The following is a 19,222-nucleotide window of genomic DNA, read 5'->3' on the forward strand; positions in this document are numbered from 1 at the left end:
TGAGAGTTGATGAAAGAAAGAGGAGCGTTGATGAGAGAAAGAGGAGAGTTGATAAAAGAAAGAGGAGAGTTGATAAAAGAAAGTGGAGAGTTGATGAAAGAAAGTTGAGAGTTGATGAAAGAAAGAGGAGCGTTGATGAGAGAAAGAGGAGAGTTGATAAAATAAAGAGGACAGTTGAGGAGAGAAAGTGGAGAGTTGATGACAGAAAGTGGAGAATTGATTAAAGAAAGTGGAGAGCTGATGAAAGAAAGAGGAGAGTTGATGAGAAAAAGTCGAGTTGATGAAAGAAAGAGGAGAGTTGATCAGAGAAAGTGGAGAGTTGATGAAAGAAAGTGGAGAGTTGATGAAAGAAAGAGGAGAGTTGATGAGAGAAAGAGAGTTGATGAGAGAAAGAGTGTTGATGAGAGAAAGTGGAGAGTTGACGAAAGAAAGAGAGTTGATGAAAGAAAGTGGAGAGTTGATGAGAGAAAGTGGAGAGTTGATGAAAGAAAGTGGAGAGTTGATGAAAGAAAGAGGAGCGTTGATGAGAGAAAGAGGAGAGTTGATAAAAGAAAGAGGACAGTTGAGGAGAGAAAGTGGAGAGTTGATGACAGAAAGTGGAGAATTGATTAAAAAAAGTGGAGAGCTGATGAAAGAAAGAGGAGAGTTGATGAGAAAAAGTCGAGTTGATGAAAGAAAGTGGAGAGTTGATGAAAGAAAGTGGAGGGTTGATGAAAGAAAGAGGAGAGTTGATGAGAGAAAGAGAGTTGATGAGAGAAAGTGGAGAGTTGACGAAAGAAAGAGAGTTGATGAAAGAAAGTGGAGAGTTGATGAGAGAAAGTGGAGAGTTGATGAAAGAAAGTGGAGAGTTGATGAGAGACAGAGGAGAGTTGATGACAGAAAGAGGAGAGTACCTGAAAGAAAGAGGAGGGTTGATGAAAGAAAGTGGAGAGTTGATGAAAAAAAGTTGAGAGTTGATGACAGAAAGTGGAGAGTTGATGAGAGAAAGTAGAGAGTTGATGAAAGAAAGTGGAGAGTTGACGAAAGAAAGTGGAGAGTTGATGAGAGAAAGTGGAGAGTTGATGAGAGAAAGTGGAGTGTTGATGAGAGAAAGTGGAGAGTTGATGAGAGAAAGAGGAGAGTTGATGACAGAAAGAGGAGAGTTGCTGAAAGAAAGAGGAGAGTTGATGACAGAAAGTGGAGAGTTGATGAGAGAAAGTAGAGAGTTGATGAAAGAAAGTGGAGAGTTGATGAGAGAAAGTGGAGAGTTGCTGAAAGAAAGAGGAGGGTTGATGAAAGAAAGAGGAGAGTTGATGAAAGAAAAGTGGAGAGTTGATGAAAGAAAGAGGAGAGTTGATGAGAGAAAGAGGAGAGTTGATGAAAGAAAGTGGAGAGTTGATGAGAGAAAGTGGAGAGTTGATGAAAGAAAGAGGAGAGTTGATGAGAGAAAGAGGAGAGTTGATGAGAGAAAGAGGAGAGTTGATAAAAGAAAGAGGAGAGTTGATAAAAGAAAGAGGAAAGTTGATGAGAGAAAGTGGAGAGTTGATAAAAGAAAGTGGAGAGTTGATAAAAGAAAGTGGAGAGTTGATGAAAGAAAGTTGAGAGTTGATGAAAGAAAGAGGAGCGTTGATGAGAGAAAGAGGAGAGTTGATAAAAGAAAGAGGAGAGTTGATAAAAGAAAGTGGAGAGTTGATGAAAGAAAGTTGAGAGTTGATGAAAGAAAGAGGAGCGTTGATGAGAGAAAGAGGAGAGTTGATAAAAGAAAGAGGACAGTTGAGGAGAGAAAGTGGAGAGTTGATGACAGAAAGTGGAGAATTGATTAAAGAAAGTGGAGAGCTGATGAAAGAAAGAGGAGAGTTGATGAGAAAAAGTCGAGTTGATGAAAGAAAGAGGAGAGTTGATCAGAGAAAGTGGAGAGTTGATGAAAGAAAGTGGAGAGTTGATGAAAGAAAGAGGAGAGTTGATGAGAGAAAGAGAGTTGATGAGAGAAAGAGTGTTGATGAGAGAAAGTGGAGAGTTGACGAAAGAAAGAGAGTTGATGAAAGAAAGTGGAGAGTTGATGAGAGAAAGTGGAGAGTTGATGAAAGAAAGTGGAGAGTTGATGAAAGAAAGAGGAGCGTTGATGAGAGAAAGAGGAGAGTTGATAAAAGAAAGAGGACAGTTGAGGAGAGAAAGTGGAGAGTTGATGACAGAAAGTGGAGAATTGATTAAAAAAAGTGGAGAGCTGATGAAAGAAAGAGGAGAGTTGATGAGAAAAAGTCGAGTTGATGAAAGAAAGTGGACAGTTGATGAAAGAAAGTGGAGGGTTGATGAAAGAAAGAGGAGAGTTGATGAGAGAAAGAGAGTTGATGAGAGAAAGTGGAGAGTTGACGAAAGAAAGAGAGTTGATGAAAGAAAGTGGAGAGTTGATGAGAGAAAGTGGAGAGTTGATGAAAGAAAGTGGAGAGTTGATGAGAGACAGAGGAGAGTTGATGACAGAAAGAGGAGAGTACCTGAAAGAAAGAGGAGGGTTGATGAAAGAAAGTGGAGAGTTGATGAAAAAAAGTTGAGAGTTGATGACAGAAAGTGGAGAGTTGATGAGAGAAAGTAGAGAGTTGATGAAAGAAAGTGGAGAGTTGACGAAAGAAAGTGGAGAGTTGATGAGAGAAAGTGGAGAGTTGATGAGAGAAAGTGGAGTGTTGATGAGAGAAAGTGGAGAGTTGATGAGAGAAAGAGGAGAGTTGATGACAGAAAGAGGAGAGTTGCTGAAAGAAAGAGGAGAGTTGATGACAGAAAGTGGAGAGTTGATGAGAGAAAGTAGAGAGTTGATGAAAGAAAGTGGAGAGTTGATGAGAGAAAGTGGAGAGTTGCTGAAAGAAAGAGGAGGGTTGATGAAAGAAAGAGGAGAGTTGATGAAAGAAAAGTGGAGAGTTGATGAAAGAAAGAGGAGAGTTGATGAGAGAAAGAGGAGAGTTGATGAAAGAAAGTGGAGAGTTGATGAGAGAAAGTGGAGAGTTGATGAAAGAAAGAGGAGAGTTGATGAGAGAAAGAGGAGAGTTAATGAGAGAAAGAGGAGAGTTGATAAAAGAAAGAGGAGAGTTGATAAAAGAAAGAGGAAAGTTGATGAGAGAAAGTGGAGAGTTGATAAAAGAAAGTGGAGAGTTGATAAAGAAAGTGGAGAGTTGATGAAAGAAAGTTGAGAGTTGATGAAAGAAAGAGGAGCGTTGATGAGAGAAAGAGGAGAGTTGATAAAAGAAAGAGGAGAGTTGATAAAAGAAAGTGGAGAGTTGATGAAAGAAAGTTGAGAGTTGATGAAAGAAAGAGGAGCGTTGATGAGAGAAAGAGGAGAGTTGATAAAAGAAAGAGGACAGTTGAGGAGAGAAAGTGGAGAGTTGATGACAGAAAGTGGAGAATTGATTAAAGAAAGTGGAGAGCTGATGAAAGAAAGAGGAGAGTTGATGAGAAAAAGTCGAGTTGATGAAAGAAAGAGGAGAGTTGATCAGAAAAAGTGGAGAGTTGATGAAAGAAAGTGGAGAGTTGATGAAAGAAAGAGGAGAGTTGATGAGAGAAAGAGAGTTGATGAGAGAAAGAGTGTTGATGAGAGAAAGTGGAGAGTTGACGAAAGAAAGAGAGTTGATGAAAGAAAGTGGAGAGTTGATGAGAGAAAGTGGAGAGTTGATGAAAGAAAGTGGAGAGTTGATGAAAGAAAGAGGAGCGTTGATGAGAGAAAGAGGAGAGTTGATAAAAGAAAGAGGACAGTTGAGGAGAGAAAGTGGAGAGTTGATGACAGAAAGTGGAGAATTGATTAAAGAAAGTGGAGAGCTGATGAAAGAAAGAGGAGAGTTGATGAGAAAAAGTCGAGTTGATGAAAGAAAGTGGAGAGTTGATGAAAGAAAGTGGAGAGTTAATGAAAGAAAGAGGAGAGTTGATGAGAGAAAGAGAGTTGATGAGAGAAAGAGTGTTGATGAGAGAAAGTGGAGAGTTGACGAAAGAAAGAGAGTTGATGAAAGAAAGTGGAGAGTTGATGAGAGAAAGAGGAGAGTTGATGACAGAAAGAGGAGAGTACCTGAAAGAAAGAGGAGGGTTGATGAAAGAAAGTGGAGAGTTGATGAAAAAAAGTTGAGAGTTGATGACAGAAAGTGGAGAGTTGATGAGAGAAAGTAGAGAGTTGATGAAAGAAAGTGGAGAGTTGACGAAAGAAAGTGGAGAGTTGATGAGAGAAAGTGGAGAGTTGATGAGAGAAAGTGGAGAGTTGATGAGAGAAAGAGGAGAGTTGATGACAGAAAGAGGAGAGTTGCTGAAAGAAAGAGGAGAGTTGATGACAGAAAGTGGAGAGTTGATGAGAGAAAGTAGAGAGTTGATGAAAGAAAGTGGAGAGTTGATGAAAGAAAGTGGAGAGTTGATGAGAGAAAGTGGAGAGTTGATGAGAGAAAGAGGAGAGTTGATGAAAGAAAGTGGAGAGTTGATGAGAGAAAGAGGAGGGTTGATGAGAGAAAGAGGAGAGTTGATGAAAGAAAAGTGGAGAGTTGATGAAAGAAAGAGGAGAGTTGATGAGAGAAAGAGGAGAGTTGATGAAAGAAAGTGGAGAGTTGATGAGAGAAAGAGGAGGGTTGATGAGAGAAAGAGGAGAGTTGATGAAAGAAAAGTAGAGAGTTGATGAAAGAAAGAGGAGAGTTAATGAAAGAAAGTGGAGAGTTGATGAAAAAAGCGGAGAGATGATATAAAAAGTGGAGAGTTGATGAGAGAAAGTGGAGAGTTGATGACAGAAAGAGGAGAGTACCTAAAAGAAAGAGGAGGGTTGATGAAAGAAAGTGGAGAGTTGATGAAAAAAAGTTGAGAGTTGATGACAGAAAGTGGAGAGTTGATGAGAGAAAGTAGAGAGTTGATGAAAGAAAGTGGAGAGTTGACGAAAGAAAGTGGAGAGTTGATGAGAGAAAGTGGAGAGTTGATGAGAGAAAGTGGAGAGTTGATGAGAGAAAGAGGAGAGTTGATGACAGAAAGAGGAGAGTTGCTGAAAGAAAGAGGAGAGTTGATGACAGAAAGTGGAGAGTTGATGAGAGAAAGAGGAGAGTTGATGAAAGAAAGTGGAGAGTTGATGAGAGAAAGTGGAGAGTTGCTGAAAGAAAGAGGAGGGTTGATGAGAGAAAGAGGAGAGTTGATGAAAGAAAAGTGGAGAGTTGATGAAAGAAAGAGGAGAGTTGATGAGAGAAAGAGGAGAGTTGATGAAAGAAAGTGGAGAGTTGATGAGAGAAAGAGGAGGATTGATGAGAGAAAGAGGAGAGTTGATGAAAGAAAAGTAGAGAGTTGATGAAAGAAAGTGGAGAGTTGATGAAAAAAGCGGAGAGATGATATAAAAAGCGGAGAGTTGATGAGAGAAAGTGGCCAAAACAAAGAGCTTTCAGCAGGTGTGTTCTGATGAGAAATCTTGCAGTTGGTGCTGTTGAAAGAAAGTTTGCATTCCAGTGGAGAGACGTAAGAAAAGTGGCCAAACTATGTCAGTCATTTATTTGTTGGCAAACAACTTTCACTGTTACAACAAATATTAGTTATGAGATCATTGGACTTGATAACCCATACAAAAAGAATAAATAATCATCAATATCGTAAGAATCAACATAATAATTTAAAAAGAAAGCGCTCCCTGTGCACTTGATGTACATCAAAGTCAGCTCTCCGTAGTTGTCGCTTTCTTTCAAGCCGCCAATCAATCATTTCTCTCTCCTTGGAAGCGGCTGCTGGGAACTCCTCAAACCTCCACGCGGCAACCTGACAAAAATAATCCTCACTGCTACTCTTCCCGGTGCTCTTCTTCCTTAGCACAATGAGATGTAAAACAGCATACAAACTATATGACTTCCCCTTGTGCCTAAAACCCCAAACTTCCAGAACAAGTGTTTCCATGGCAACCACCTTCCTTCTCCGTTCATCTAGCAGTGTAAAATATAGAAGTGACAATCTGCAGGAAGTGAAGTGTGCGAGGAGTAAATGCATATTAGTCAGAGTGCGCAGATAGACGGCTCCTTCAAGGGACCGGACACTTGGCAACAGTTCCACAGACGACTGAGACCGTGTGCAACATGGGGACCTGGATTCTATACAATACATATAAATGAGTTCCTTTTTTTTTGAGTTGGGTAACTGAACTTTTACAGAAGAATGAGAAGAAACTGGCCGGTGCTCCCTGGTCCATAGGAGCTCCCGTCTTTGTTCTGAGCGCAGTTGCAAGGATTGACAACATGGGCCTGGACTCCACTCCCGCTGAGCAGAGTTGAAGAAGGTCAGAAAAGGTTGCAGTTTGCTTTCGGAGGGCTTTTTATCGTACATCTTGCCCTCGACCAAGGGGCGTGGCCTTGGCCTGAGGCCAGACTATGTTGGCCTTGGAACACGTCATTTCGAGCCAGACTGACATACAGAAACACAGACCTTAGTAATCAGGGGTGTGGGGGGTCGAACTTTCAGGTCCAAACTTACAGATCCCTCCCTTCTAGGTCCAAAGTTTTACTCAAGGTTTGCTATTCACAAAGTGCCTACAGCGCCGCCCTCTGGTGACAATACATTCAGCCCCCATAATGTTCTGAACCACGTTGGAGTCCAGGGGCGGACCCGCTGGGCCTGTCAGTCAACAACGGTGGAAGTTTGTGAGCTCAGGGAGGGACAGGAGTCTCTTGGTGGACTCTATAGACTGGTGACCAGGTGGGAAGGGTCTACGGGGGACTCCTCAGGCGAAGAATCGGACTCCTCCTTGCTGCCGGACACCATGTAGCCGTCGCTGCCTCCGCGGCCCATGTGGTAGTAGCTCTGCAGGTCGTGAAGTTGGTTCCTGGAGCCCAGGTTGGGCATGCTCTTGTAGTAGACGTCGTCCAACTCCGGAGCGGTGGCGCTCTTACAGGGCTGCAGTTCTCCGGTGCTGTCCTCCTCGTCGTCCGTCAGACCGTTCATCTGGGCATCCGGGAGGTCGGTAAGGACCGGCATGCTGGTGTACAGCGAGTCTCTGTGGCTGGGCGAGTGCGTCTGCTCGTCAGTGTGCTCGTTGGTCAGCAGAGGGAAGAAGCTCTCGCTGGTTTCCTGCGGGATGCGGCGGGGCCTGGAGTAGCTGTGCGGGGGAGGCGGGGGCTGGCTATCCGGGGGAGGGGGCCGCGGAGGGAGGAGGGGCGCGTTGGATTCCTCTCGGATGATCTCCAGACCGAGGTTCTCCTCGTGGGGGAAGGCAGCGGGGTTGTCCAGCACCATTGGGCCGCCGTCCTCGCTCCCGTTGCCCACGCAACCCCCGACCCCGCTGCTGCTGGAGCTGCTGCTGCCTCCTGCCAGGCTCCCTGGAACACAACACTGGCTTAGGACCTGCATCAGGAAAAACCGCTTTTTGGCCCACTTATTTCTGGACACCTTTGAAAGGTGACTAATCAGCGCCTTCCCCGGTCAGGGTTCAGGTATTAGTATACTCCAACATGAACAGTCCGGGTCTGGTCATTGAAGTTGTATTTAGAAACAAATAAATACTGAAACATTGAAAACTAACTTCTGTGTTTCTAAACGTAACAACTGGATCCAAACATGATTAGATTTGTGTTTTATATTTCATTTCACAACAATGAAAATCGACAGGGAGCAGAAATAAAAACCTTGTTTTCTTTTTTTTTCATTTTCCGACATTGGAAGTGAAAGTACAGAAAAAAAAGAGGAACATTCTCTCGAGCTGTGTTGTCATTATATGTATCCATGATTATTGTCACCAACGATATCGCATCAAATAAAAAAAAGTATTCAACACTTCTCTTTTCTAAAGTAAACGTGTACATCAGATATTGATCATCTACATCTGCATCATGATTGACCTGAGTGGCTGGACAGGACTTATTTAAAATAAAATGAAAAAGCTTTTTGTGAATCCATCAAGAATCGTTAAAAATAAGAATAGCAATTGTTCTCAAAATACTTTTAAGCACACCCCTATTAAAATACATACATACATATAGACATACATGTATATATGTCTATATGTATGTATGTACATATATATTAATACATACTGTATATATATATATTTATATACACACATACATACATACATATTTTATATATATACACATACATACATACACACACAGACACAGATATATATATATATATATATATATATATATATATATATATATACATATATACATATATATATATATTTTCATATATATATATATACACACACACACACACACACACATTTATATATATACATATTTATATATATATATATATATATATATATATATATATATATATATATATATACACACACACACAGAGACACACACACATTTGTGTATATATATATATATACACACACACATTTATATATATACATATTTATATATATATATATATCTACAGTATATATATATATATATATATATATATATATACACACACACACAGAGACACACACACATGTGTGTATATATATATATATACACACACACATTTATATATATACATATTTATATATATATATATATCTACAGTATATATATATATATATATATATATATATATATATGTATAGAAATATATATATATTTGTATACACACACACATTTGTATGTATATATATATATATATATATATATATATATATATACATATATACATTCCACTTTACCATCTCTCGACTGGTTTCTGAGTGCAATATTGGGAACCAGAACCAAAGCAGCACTTGATGACTTTGCTGGATCTTAGCTTCTAGTCGTGACTTCAAGTCAGGGCGGCAGACAGGAAGGAAGGAAGGAAGGAAGGAAGGAAGGCAGCCATACGAGAAGGTGGAAAAATTCCTTGTGGATCAATAAAGTTTTTCTAAGTCAGTGGTTCTTAACATGGGTTCGATCGAACCCTAGGGGTTCGGTGAGTCAGGTTCAGGGGTTCAGCGGAGGTCAAGACACACCCGACTCATCGAGTAAATAAAAACTTCTCCCTATTGGCGTGTTACGGATACGGCAACAGCAGAAGTCACACTGAATTGCAGGTGTGTAATGTGTTGTGAGTTCATGCACTGTGTTGGTTTTGTTCTTTGAACAAGGTGATGTTCATGCACGGTTCATTTTGTGCACCAGTAAAAAAACATGGTAACACTTTAGTATGGGGAACATATTCACCATTAATCAGTTGCTTTTTAACATGCAAATTAGTAACATATTGGCTCTTAACTAGTCATTATTAAGTACGTATTAATCTCTTATTTGGCATGGCCTTATTTCAACCCTAACCCTGTAACCCTGGCCCCAACCCTCTAACCCTAACCCTAACCAAATAACTATAAATTAAGTCTTTGTTACTTAGAATATGTTCCCCTAGTTTTCAAAAAACTCTAAATTGAGTCTTTGGTACTTAGAATATGTTCCCCATACTAAAGTGTTACCAAAAACATATAACTTTGTCTTGAATTTGAAAAAACACCCATCATTTTATTTTTCACTAAAGAAGAGTTCGGTGAATGCGCGTATGAAACTGGTGGGGTTTGGTACCTTCAACAAGGTTAAGAACAACTGGTCTAAGTCCAAGTCTAACTTCAAGTCTAAGTATAAGTCCAAGTCTAAGTCTAAGTGTAAGTGTAAGTGTAAGGTATGCTCTCACCTCCGTTGGCCAGACCGCTGTTGACCATCTTGTTGACCAGGTTGTGAGTGCGCTCGCTGCTCCTCTCGTGGTTGTTGAGGTAAGATGGGATATAATTAGAGGTCAGCTCCTTCAAGATCTTCTTCTCCAACGTGCTCTCTTTGTGCTTGCTATGGCTGCTGTAGCCACTTCGCTCTACAATTTGCACACAGTCACTCAGGTATTCTCCGCCGGCCATGCTGTAGTTGTTGCCGTGGTTACCATTCAGCGGCAGCGTGTCCATGACGCTGGAGTCTCTTGCGTTGTTCAGTATGCCCTCTGAGGGGGACAAAAACATTCAGTATGTTCACATCTTGCCACCAGGCACGCCATCAAACGTGCAGGAACAGTAAGAAGGCAAGCAGAAGTAGGAAGTGCACAATGTCCATCCATCCATCCATTTTCTACCGCTTATTCCCTTTGGGGTCGCGGGGGGCACTGGTGCCTGTAGTGCACATTATCGTTCACAATCATTATGAAAGACAAGAAGTTTAGGTTTAGTGGTTTTTGCAATCCAACATGTAAAAATCCACTTAACGTTTTTCCCCTTTTATTTGGGTAAGCACTCCATTTATATCGAAAAAACTTTGATTTAATTTCCACAATTACAGCGCCAAAAAGTGACATTCCCCTCAATCTCTCGGCTCCTGTCTGCCCCAACGTCTCACTCGTCCTTCCTGCTCGCTTCTAAACGCAGCAGTTCATCTTCAGTATATTCAGCTTCAAAAAGATAGGGTTGTGAATCTTCAATTGTCCAAAAATAGTTGTCTTTGTTGTCTGTTACCAAGTCTGATTGTTACTAAGTCTATAAAACACAATACATATCGTTGTGGGTGTCTATTACTACATTATACACATATACACACACACATATATATATATATATATATATATATATATATATATATATATGTATATATATATATATATATATATATATACATATATATATATATATATATATACATATATATATATATATATATATATATATATATATATATACATATACACACACACTTGCAGTTTTTTACCATCTTTAAAATGGTAAAAAAGAAGAGGTGTGTTCTTGTCTCTCATCATAGTTGTGAAGGATAGGTACAATTCCAAAAAGTGCAGTTCCCCTTTAAGGTGATCAACTTAGAAAGCATTTGGGGAAAATATGACATCTGAGTCAAATGTTTTTAAATTGCATGTCCAGCACTGCAAAGCAAAGGTGCTAGATGCTTCCTCACAGGCAGCACATCGATTTGATGTCAAATTAAATAAATATGTGACAGCAAACTTCAGCAAAGTCCAAAGCAGGCAGGAAATGAAGGAAGTAGGAAGTGAAGGAAGCAGGAAGTGAAGGAAGTAGGAAGTGAAGGAAGCAGGGAGTGAAGGAAGTAGTAAGTGAAGCGTACTTGTGTCTCGGTAAGAGGCTGATGGAGGCCATGAGGGAGGAAAGGGAGAAGAGACAACAGTTGACGCATCAAAGACAACAAGAAGATGCTTTTCTTCATTCTTGATTGGAACAAAGACATTATCGAGAAAACGTTGGAGAGTGTAAATCTATCAGAGATGTTTCATGCAGGAGTGACCTTGCTTTGTTTTTACTTCCCTGGAATAAGTGGTCATCTTATATCCAAGTCAAGAAGATAATAAGTGGTGGTCTTATATTGGAGTCAAGAAGATAATAAGTGGTGGTCTTGTATCCAAGTCATTAAGATAATAAGTGGTGATCTTATATTGGAGTTGAGAAGATAAAGACCTTGAATAAGTGGTGGTTTTATATTGGAGTCAATAAGATAATAAGTGGTGGTCTTATATCAGAGTCAAGAAAATAATAAGTGGTGGTCTTATATTCGAGTCGAGAAGATAATAAGTGGTGGTCTTATATTGGAGTCGACAAGATAATAAGTGGTGGTCTTATATTGGAGTCGAGAAGATAATAAGTGGTGGTCTTATATTGGAGTCGAGAAGATAATAAGTGGTGGTCTAATATTGGAGTCAAGAAAATAATAAGTGGTGGTCTTATATTGGAGTCAAGAAGATAATAAGTGGTGGTCTTATATCAGAGTCAAGAAGATAAGTGGTGGTCTTATATTGAAGTCAAGAAGATAATAAGTGGTGGTCTTGTATTGGAGTTGAGAAGATAATAAGTGGTGGTCTTGTATTGGAGTCAAGAAAATAATAAGTGGTGGTATTATATTGGAGGTGAGAAGATAATAAGTGGTGGTCTTGTATTGGAGTCGAAAAGATAATAAGTGGTGGTCTTATATTGGAGTCAAGAAGATAATAGGTGGTGGTCTTATATCAGATTCAAGAAGATAATAAGTGGTGGTCTGATATATTGAAGACAAAAAGATAATAAGTGGTGGTCTTGTATTGGAGTCGAAAAGATAATGAGTGGTGGTCTTATATTGGAGTCAAGAACATAATATGTGGTGGTCTTATATTGGAGTCGAGAAGATAATAAGTGGTGGTCTTATATCAGAGTCAAGAAGATAAGTGGTGGTCTTATATTGAAGTCAAGAAGATAATAAGTGGTGGTCTTATATTGGAGTCGAGAAGATAATGAGTGGTGGTCTTATATTGGAGTCAACAAGATAAGTGGTGGTCTTATATTGGAGTCGAGAAGATAATGAGTTGTGGTCTTATATTGGAGTCAACAAGATAATAAGTGATGGTCTTATATCAGAGTCAATAAGATAATAAGTGGTGGTCTTATATTGAAGTCAAGAACATAATAAGTGGTGGTCTTGTATTGGAGTCGAGAAGATAATAAATGGTGGTCTTATATTGGAGTTGAGAAGATAATAAGTGGTGGTCTTATATTGGAGTCGAGAAGATAATAAGTGGTGGTCTTATATTGGAGTCGAGAAGATAAAAAGTGGTGGTCTTAAATTGGAGTCAAGAAGATAACAAGTGGTGGTCTTATATTGGTGTCGAGAAGATAATAAGTGGTGGTCTTATATTGGAGTCGACAAGATCATAAGTGGTGGTCTTATATTGGAGTCAAGTACATAATAAGTGGTGGTCCTATATTGCAGTCGAGAAGATAATAAGTGGTGGTCTAATATTGGAGTCAAGAAAATAATAAGAGGTGGTCTTATATTGGAGTCAAGAAGATAATAAGTGGTGGTCTTGTATTGGAGTCAAGAAGATAATAAGTGGTGGTTTTATATCAGAGTCGAGAAGATAATAAGTGGTGGTCTTGTATTGGAGTCGAGAAGATAATAAGTGGTGGTCTTATATTGGAGTTGAGAAGATAATAAGTGGTGGTTTTATATCAGAGTCGAGAAGATAATAAGTGGTGGTCTTGTATTGGAGTCGAGAAGATAATACGTGGTGGTCTTATATTGGAGTTGAGAAGATAATAAGTGGTGGTCTTATATTGGAGTCGAGAAGATAATAAGTGGTGGTCTTAAATTGGAGTCAAGAAGATAATAAGTGGTGGTCTTATATTGGAGTCGACAAGATCATAAGTGGTGGTCTTATATTGGAGTCAAGAACATAATAAGTGGTGGTCCTATATTGCAGTCAAGAACATAATAAGTGGTGGTCCTATATTGCAGTCGAGAAGATAATAAGTGGTGGTCTAATATTGGAATCAAGAAAATAATAAGTGGTGGTCTTATATTGGAGTCAAGAAGATAATAAGTGGTGGTCTTATATTGGAGTCAAGAAGAAAATAAGTGGTGGTCTTATATCAAAGTCAAGAAGATAATAAGTGGTGGTCTTATATTGAAGTCAAGAACATAATAAGTGGTGGTCTTGTATTGGAGTCGAGAAGATAATAAGTGGTGGTCTTATATTATAGTCAAGAAGATTGAATAAGTTTGTCAAACACAAGAAAGCATGAACATCTTCTTCTTCAGACAGCAAACTACTGTCACTGCTGTATTTAACCAAATATCAAATATAAACCACTGAGCTGCAGCCATTGATCGACTGAATAGATTAGAAACTCTCAATGGATTTATGTTGTGTTGCTTAGTTTGATCCTAACTCATCAACAATGAAGACATTTGGAGTTCAGAATTTTCAACACACAAACATAAAGTTTGCATTGCAGCTGCAATTGAGCGATCATGAGAGCGGTGGTGTGTGGGTGCTGTGGTCTGTGTGCTACAGTGTTGTGTTTGACACATTGCACACGTGCTAAAATGACCATTTTCATATGTTGTGCATTTTCAGTGTTTGACAAAAAGGTTTTGGCAAGCATAAACTTTTTTTGTTCATTCCAACTATTTTACTTGAAATATGCATTGAGGCCGATTACTTGATTCTTCCAACAAACTCATTGATAGATAAGTGGATTACTAAAGTAATTGATGTATAAGTGGATTACTAAATTACTCGATGAAAAAGTGGAATACTAAAATAATTGGTAGCAACAGCTCTCGGGAATTTTTTTTTTTGTTAACTTCAACAATTTCCCTAAAATATGCAAGTGTGTTTTATTCGATTACTTAATTAATCGAACAAAGTAATCAATAGATTACTTGAGTACTAAAATAAATTGGTAGTCGCAAGTTTTTTATTACAATGATGTTCCTTGAAACATACTTCGAGGATATAAAATGTGTTTTATTTCTTTACTCGATTAATCAAAAAAGGTAATTCATAGATTACTCAAATGACTGATAGCTGCAGCTCTAGGAAAAAAAAGGGTGTTAATTGGAACAATTTACATTCATAAAGTGTGTTTTATTCTATGACTTCATTAATCGAACTATGTAATCAATAGATTACTCCATTACTAAAAGTTCAATAGATGCAAAAAAAAATTTCTTTGAACAATTTTCCCTGAAATATGCATGGAGGCTAAGAAGGTTTTTTTTATTTGATTACTCCATTAATCGAAACACTCTAATCAATAGAAGATTTGATCACTAAAATAAATTGATAGCTGCAACCCAAAGAAAGGAAATATTTTTAATATTTTTATTTTATACCGATTGTAATGATCCATGACTCAGATTATCAATCAATCAATCAATCAATCAATCAATCAGTTGAATACAAATAGTAATGATCCGTGTTTCTGATTATTAATGAATCAATCAGTTTCCCAGCAACTGTAATGATCCATGACGCCGATCACTAATCAATCCGTTTTATAGCGATTGTAACGATCGAGGACTCTCGATATTCATTATTCAATCAGAATAATGAATTGATTGTAAGAAAGGACTTTAAGCCCATCCCCCATACAGTAAGCCCCGCCCCCACAGACCTTGGGTGTTGTACATGGCGGCTGCAGGGTTGTTGTAGACTGCAGAGTCACCAAGCAGGGTGTTGTAGGGGTGGTGAGTAGCGTGGGGACGAAGGAGAGCATTAGTTAGAAGATGGTTAGCCACCGTTCCTAGGGGGAGGGGGAGGGGGGAGCAGGGGGCAGGAGTGAGGAGGGACGAGGCAGGCGGGGGAGGACAGGAGGGTGGGTGTGATTGGAGAGAGAGAGAAAAATAGAGAGATAGAGAGAATGAGTCAGAGTTGGAGTAAGAAAGAGAGATAGAGTGAATGTGTGGAAGAAAGCAGAAAAAAGGAGAGAAGAAAGAATAAAGAAAGAAATAAGAATAAAGCAAGAGAGAAGATTAAGGAAGGAGAGGAGAAGACAGACCAAAGAAGGAGAAGAATAAAACAAGAAGAAAGGAGAGAAAAAAAAGAAGGGAAACATTTTTTAAGAAGAAAATAAAAATAAAGAAGAAAGTAAAATAAGGGGAGAATAAGAAATTGGAGGGGATAAAGAAGAAAGAAAAAATAAAGAAGAAAAGAACAATAAAGAACAAAAGAAGAAGAAAAGAAGAAAGAAGAAATAAAGAACAAAAGAAGAAGAAAGGAGAAACAAAAAATAAAGAAGGAGAGAAGAATAAATAAAGGACAGAAGAATAAAGAAAAAAAAAGGAGAGAAGAATAAAGAAACACATAATGAGAGAATATAGAAAGAGAGAAGAAGAAATAATTAAGAAAGAAAGAAGAACAAAGAAAAAAGAGAGGAGAGAATAATAAAGAAGGAGAGAAGAAGAAAGAATAAATAAAGAAGAAGATAATGATAAAGGAGAGAAGAAGAAACAAAGAAGGAGAGAAGAAGAAAGAAGGAGAGAAGAATAAAGAAGGAGAGAAGAATAAATAAAGGACAGAAGAATAAAGAAGAAAAAAGAAGAAGAGAAGAATAAAGAAGGAGAGAAGAGGACAAGTGAATCAAACATATTTTAAAGTAAAAGCCTCCACAAAGAATAGCAACATTCTAAAGTATGTTGACACAAAAACACTTTTATATATGTTGTATAATATTATATATATATATATATATATATATATATATATATATATATATATATATATATATATATATATATATATATATATATATATATATATTTATTATATTCATTATATTTCATATGTTATACATGTTGCTGATGTATAATTATATTAAATATATTCAATATATTTCATGTTATATATGTTGATGATGTATAATATATATTTATTATATTCAAGATATTTCATATGTTATATATGTTGATGATGTATAATATACATTTAATATATTCAATATATTTCATATGGTATATATGTTGACGGATGGATGTTATATATGTTGATGATGTATATTCTAAATGTATTATATTTAATATATCATGTTATATATGTTGATGTATAATATATATTTATTATATTTATTATATTTCATATGTTACATATGTTGATGATGTATAATATATATAATATATTCAATATATGTCATATGTTGTATAAGTTGATGATGTATAATATATATTTATTATATTCAATGTATTTCATATGTTATATATGTTGATGATGTATATTATACATTTATTATATTCAATATATCATATGCTATATATGTTGATGATGTATGATATATATTTGTTATATTCATTATATTTCATGTTATATATGATAATATATAATATATATTTAATATATGTCATATGTTATATATGTTGATGATGTATACTATATATTTATTATATTCAATATATTTCATATGTTATATATGTTGATGATGTATGATATATATTTATTATATTCATTATATTTCATGTTATATATGATGATATATAATATACATATATTTAATATATGTCATATGTTATATATGTTGATGATGTATAATATATATTTATTATATTCATTATATTTAATATATTATATATGTTGATGATGTATGATATATATTTATTATATTCATTATATTTCATGTTATATATGATGATATATAATATACGTATATTTAATATATGTCATATGCTATATATGTTGATGATGTATAATATGTATTTAATATATTCAATATATTTCATATGTTATATATGTTGATGATGTATAATATATATTTATTATATTCAATATATTTAATATTTTGATTTTGTATTGTCTGCGATGAGGTGGCGACTTGTCCAGGGTGTACACCGCCTTCCGCCCGGATGCAGCTGAGATAGGCTCCAGCGACAACTTATATGTGACACCTTATAAATGTCAACTTATAAATGACAACTTATATGTGACACCTTATAAAAGACAACTTATAAATGACAACTTATATATGACACCTTATAAATGAAAACTTATAAATAATAATTTATAAATTCTAACTTATAAATTCCAACTTATAAATGATAACTTATAAATGCCAACCTATAAATGACAACTTATAAATGCTAACTTATAAGTGACAACTTATAAATGACAACTTATATATGATACCTTATAAATGACAACTTATAAATGACAACTTATTTATGACAAATTATAAATGACGACCTTTACATGCCAACTTATAAATGACAACTTATATATGACACCTTATAAATGACAACTTATAAATGATAACTTGTAAATTCCAACTTATAAATGACAACTTATAAATTCCAACCTATAAATGACAACTTTTAAATGGCAACTTATAAATGACAACCTTTACAGGCCAACTTATAAATGACCACTTATATATGACACCTTATAAATGACAACTTATAAATGACAACTTATAAATGCTAACTTATAAGTGACAATTTATAAATGACAACTTATATATGATAACTTATAAATGACAACTCAAAAATGACATCTTATAAATGCCAACTTATAAATGACAACTTATATATGACAAATTATAAATGACAACCTTTAAATGACAACTTGCACATGACACCTTATATATGACACCTTATTAATGACAACTTATAAATGACAACTTATAAATGACAATTTTTAAATGGTAACTTATAAATTACAACTTATAAATGACACCTTCTAAATGACAACTTATAAATGAAAAATTAGAAATGAAAACTCATAAATGACACCTTATAAGTGAGAACTTATTAATGACAACTTATAAATGACATCTTATAAATGACACTTTATAAGTGACAACATATAAATGACAACTTATAAATGACATTTTATACATAACAACTTATAAATTACAACATATAACTTATAAATGACTAATTATAAATGACACTTTATACATGACACATTATAAATGAAAAATTATAAATAACTTATAAATGTCAACTTATAAATAACAACTTAAAAATTACAACGTATAAATGACAACTTATAAATGTCAACTTATAAATGTCAACTTCTATATGACAACTTATAAATGTCAACTTATAAATGAGAACTTATAAATGACAACTTATAACTTATAAATGACTACTTATAAATGACACCTTTTATATGACACATTATAAATGAGAAATTATAAATACCTCATAAATGTCAACTTGTAAATAACAACTTAAAAATGACAACTTATAAATGAAAACTTATAAATGACACCTTATAAATGTCAACTTATAAATGTCAACTTATAAATGTCAACATATAAATGATAACTTATAAATGTCAACTTAAAAATGACAACTTATAAATGACAACTTAAAAAATACAACTTATAAATGACAACTTATAAATGACACCTTATAAATGACAACTTATGGATGACAACTTTTAAGTGACAACTTACAAGTGACAGGTGATAAATGAGAAGTGATACATGTGTTGTGGAGATGCAAGTGCTACCTCGGTTGAGGGTGGCGGAGGTGTTGATGTCTCCGGTGATGAAGGAGGACTCCTGCTTCCTGACAGTGTCGTTCCACATGCGCCTGATGCGACTCTGCAAGACAGGAAGTGCAAGGGGAGGTGGGAGGAAATGGAGCGGCCGTGGCGGGGGAAGGGAGTCGGGAGCACATGAAAGAAAAGAAGAGAAGCCAAACATAAAAGGGAGAGCGAGGAGAGACAGAAGCACTTTAAAGAGCAGAACGCCGGGCGCACAGGTGTGGGTCAAGGTGTGAGGTAGCTCCGCCTCCAACGCCACATAAATGATTTGCACATTTATTTGGTGGCCAGAGAAGAGGAGTGACCACAAACCCCGAGGGTGTGCACTGGCCTCACCTGAGAGTCTGCTGTGCTGTAGCGTCCAGGTGTGCAGGCAGGTAAGCTCACCTGTGAGCCTGTGGAGTAGCGGCCAGGCGTGCGGGAGGTGGTGGTCTTGGAGGAGGAGATGGAGGTCTCCACGCTCTTGCCGCTGCAGCAGTGAGTCCGCAGACACTTGCCGTACTCTTTGCGCACCTGCACAGGTGGACACTGTCAGACAGAT

The 19,222-nt window shown here is 36.5% G+C and overlaps 1 protein-coding gene across 16 annotated transcripts in view; it reads right to left on the bottom strand.

The window, feature by feature from the left end:
* Positions 1-5,448: 5,448 nt before the first annotated feature.
* The window catches only part of adgrl3.1 (adhesion G protein-coupled receptor L3.1), a 315,009-nt gene continuing 301,235 nt past the window's right edge, over positions 5,449-19,222 (bottom strand). For 3 of the 16 annotated variants that reach the window (XM_061905250.1, XM_061905326.1, XM_061905210.1), the window contains 6 exons: positions 19,018-19,194; positions 18,646-18,739; positions 14,819-14,947; positions 11,001-11,018; positions 9,580-9,876; positions 5,449-7,271 (listed from right to left, as the gene is read on the bottom strand). In XM_061905250.1, coding sequence (XP_061761234.1) covers positions 6,634-7,271; positions 9,580-9,876; positions 11,001-11,018; positions 14,819-14,947; positions 18,646-18,739; positions 19,018-19,194 — 1,353 coding nt within the window. In that variant the 3' untranslated portion in view covers positions 5,449-6,633. Of the gene's footprint in view, positions 7,272-9,579; positions 9,877-11,000; positions 11,019-14,818; positions 14,948-18,645; positions 18,740-19,017; positions 19,195-19,222 lie in introns of those variants that run through there. The other 13 variants (XM_061905236.1, XM_061905281.1, XM_061905228.1 and 10 more) reach the window with 13 other exon arrangements.

This window comes from Nerophis ophidion, linkage group LG01, assembly GCF_033978795.1.
Source record: "Nerophis ophidion isolate RoL-2023_Sa linkage group LG01, RoL_Noph_v1.0, whole genome shotgun sequence".
In the NCBI taxonomy this organism is placed as follows: Eukaryota; Metazoa; Chordata; class Actinopteri; order Syngnathiformes; family Syngnathidae; genus Nerophis; species Nerophis ophidion.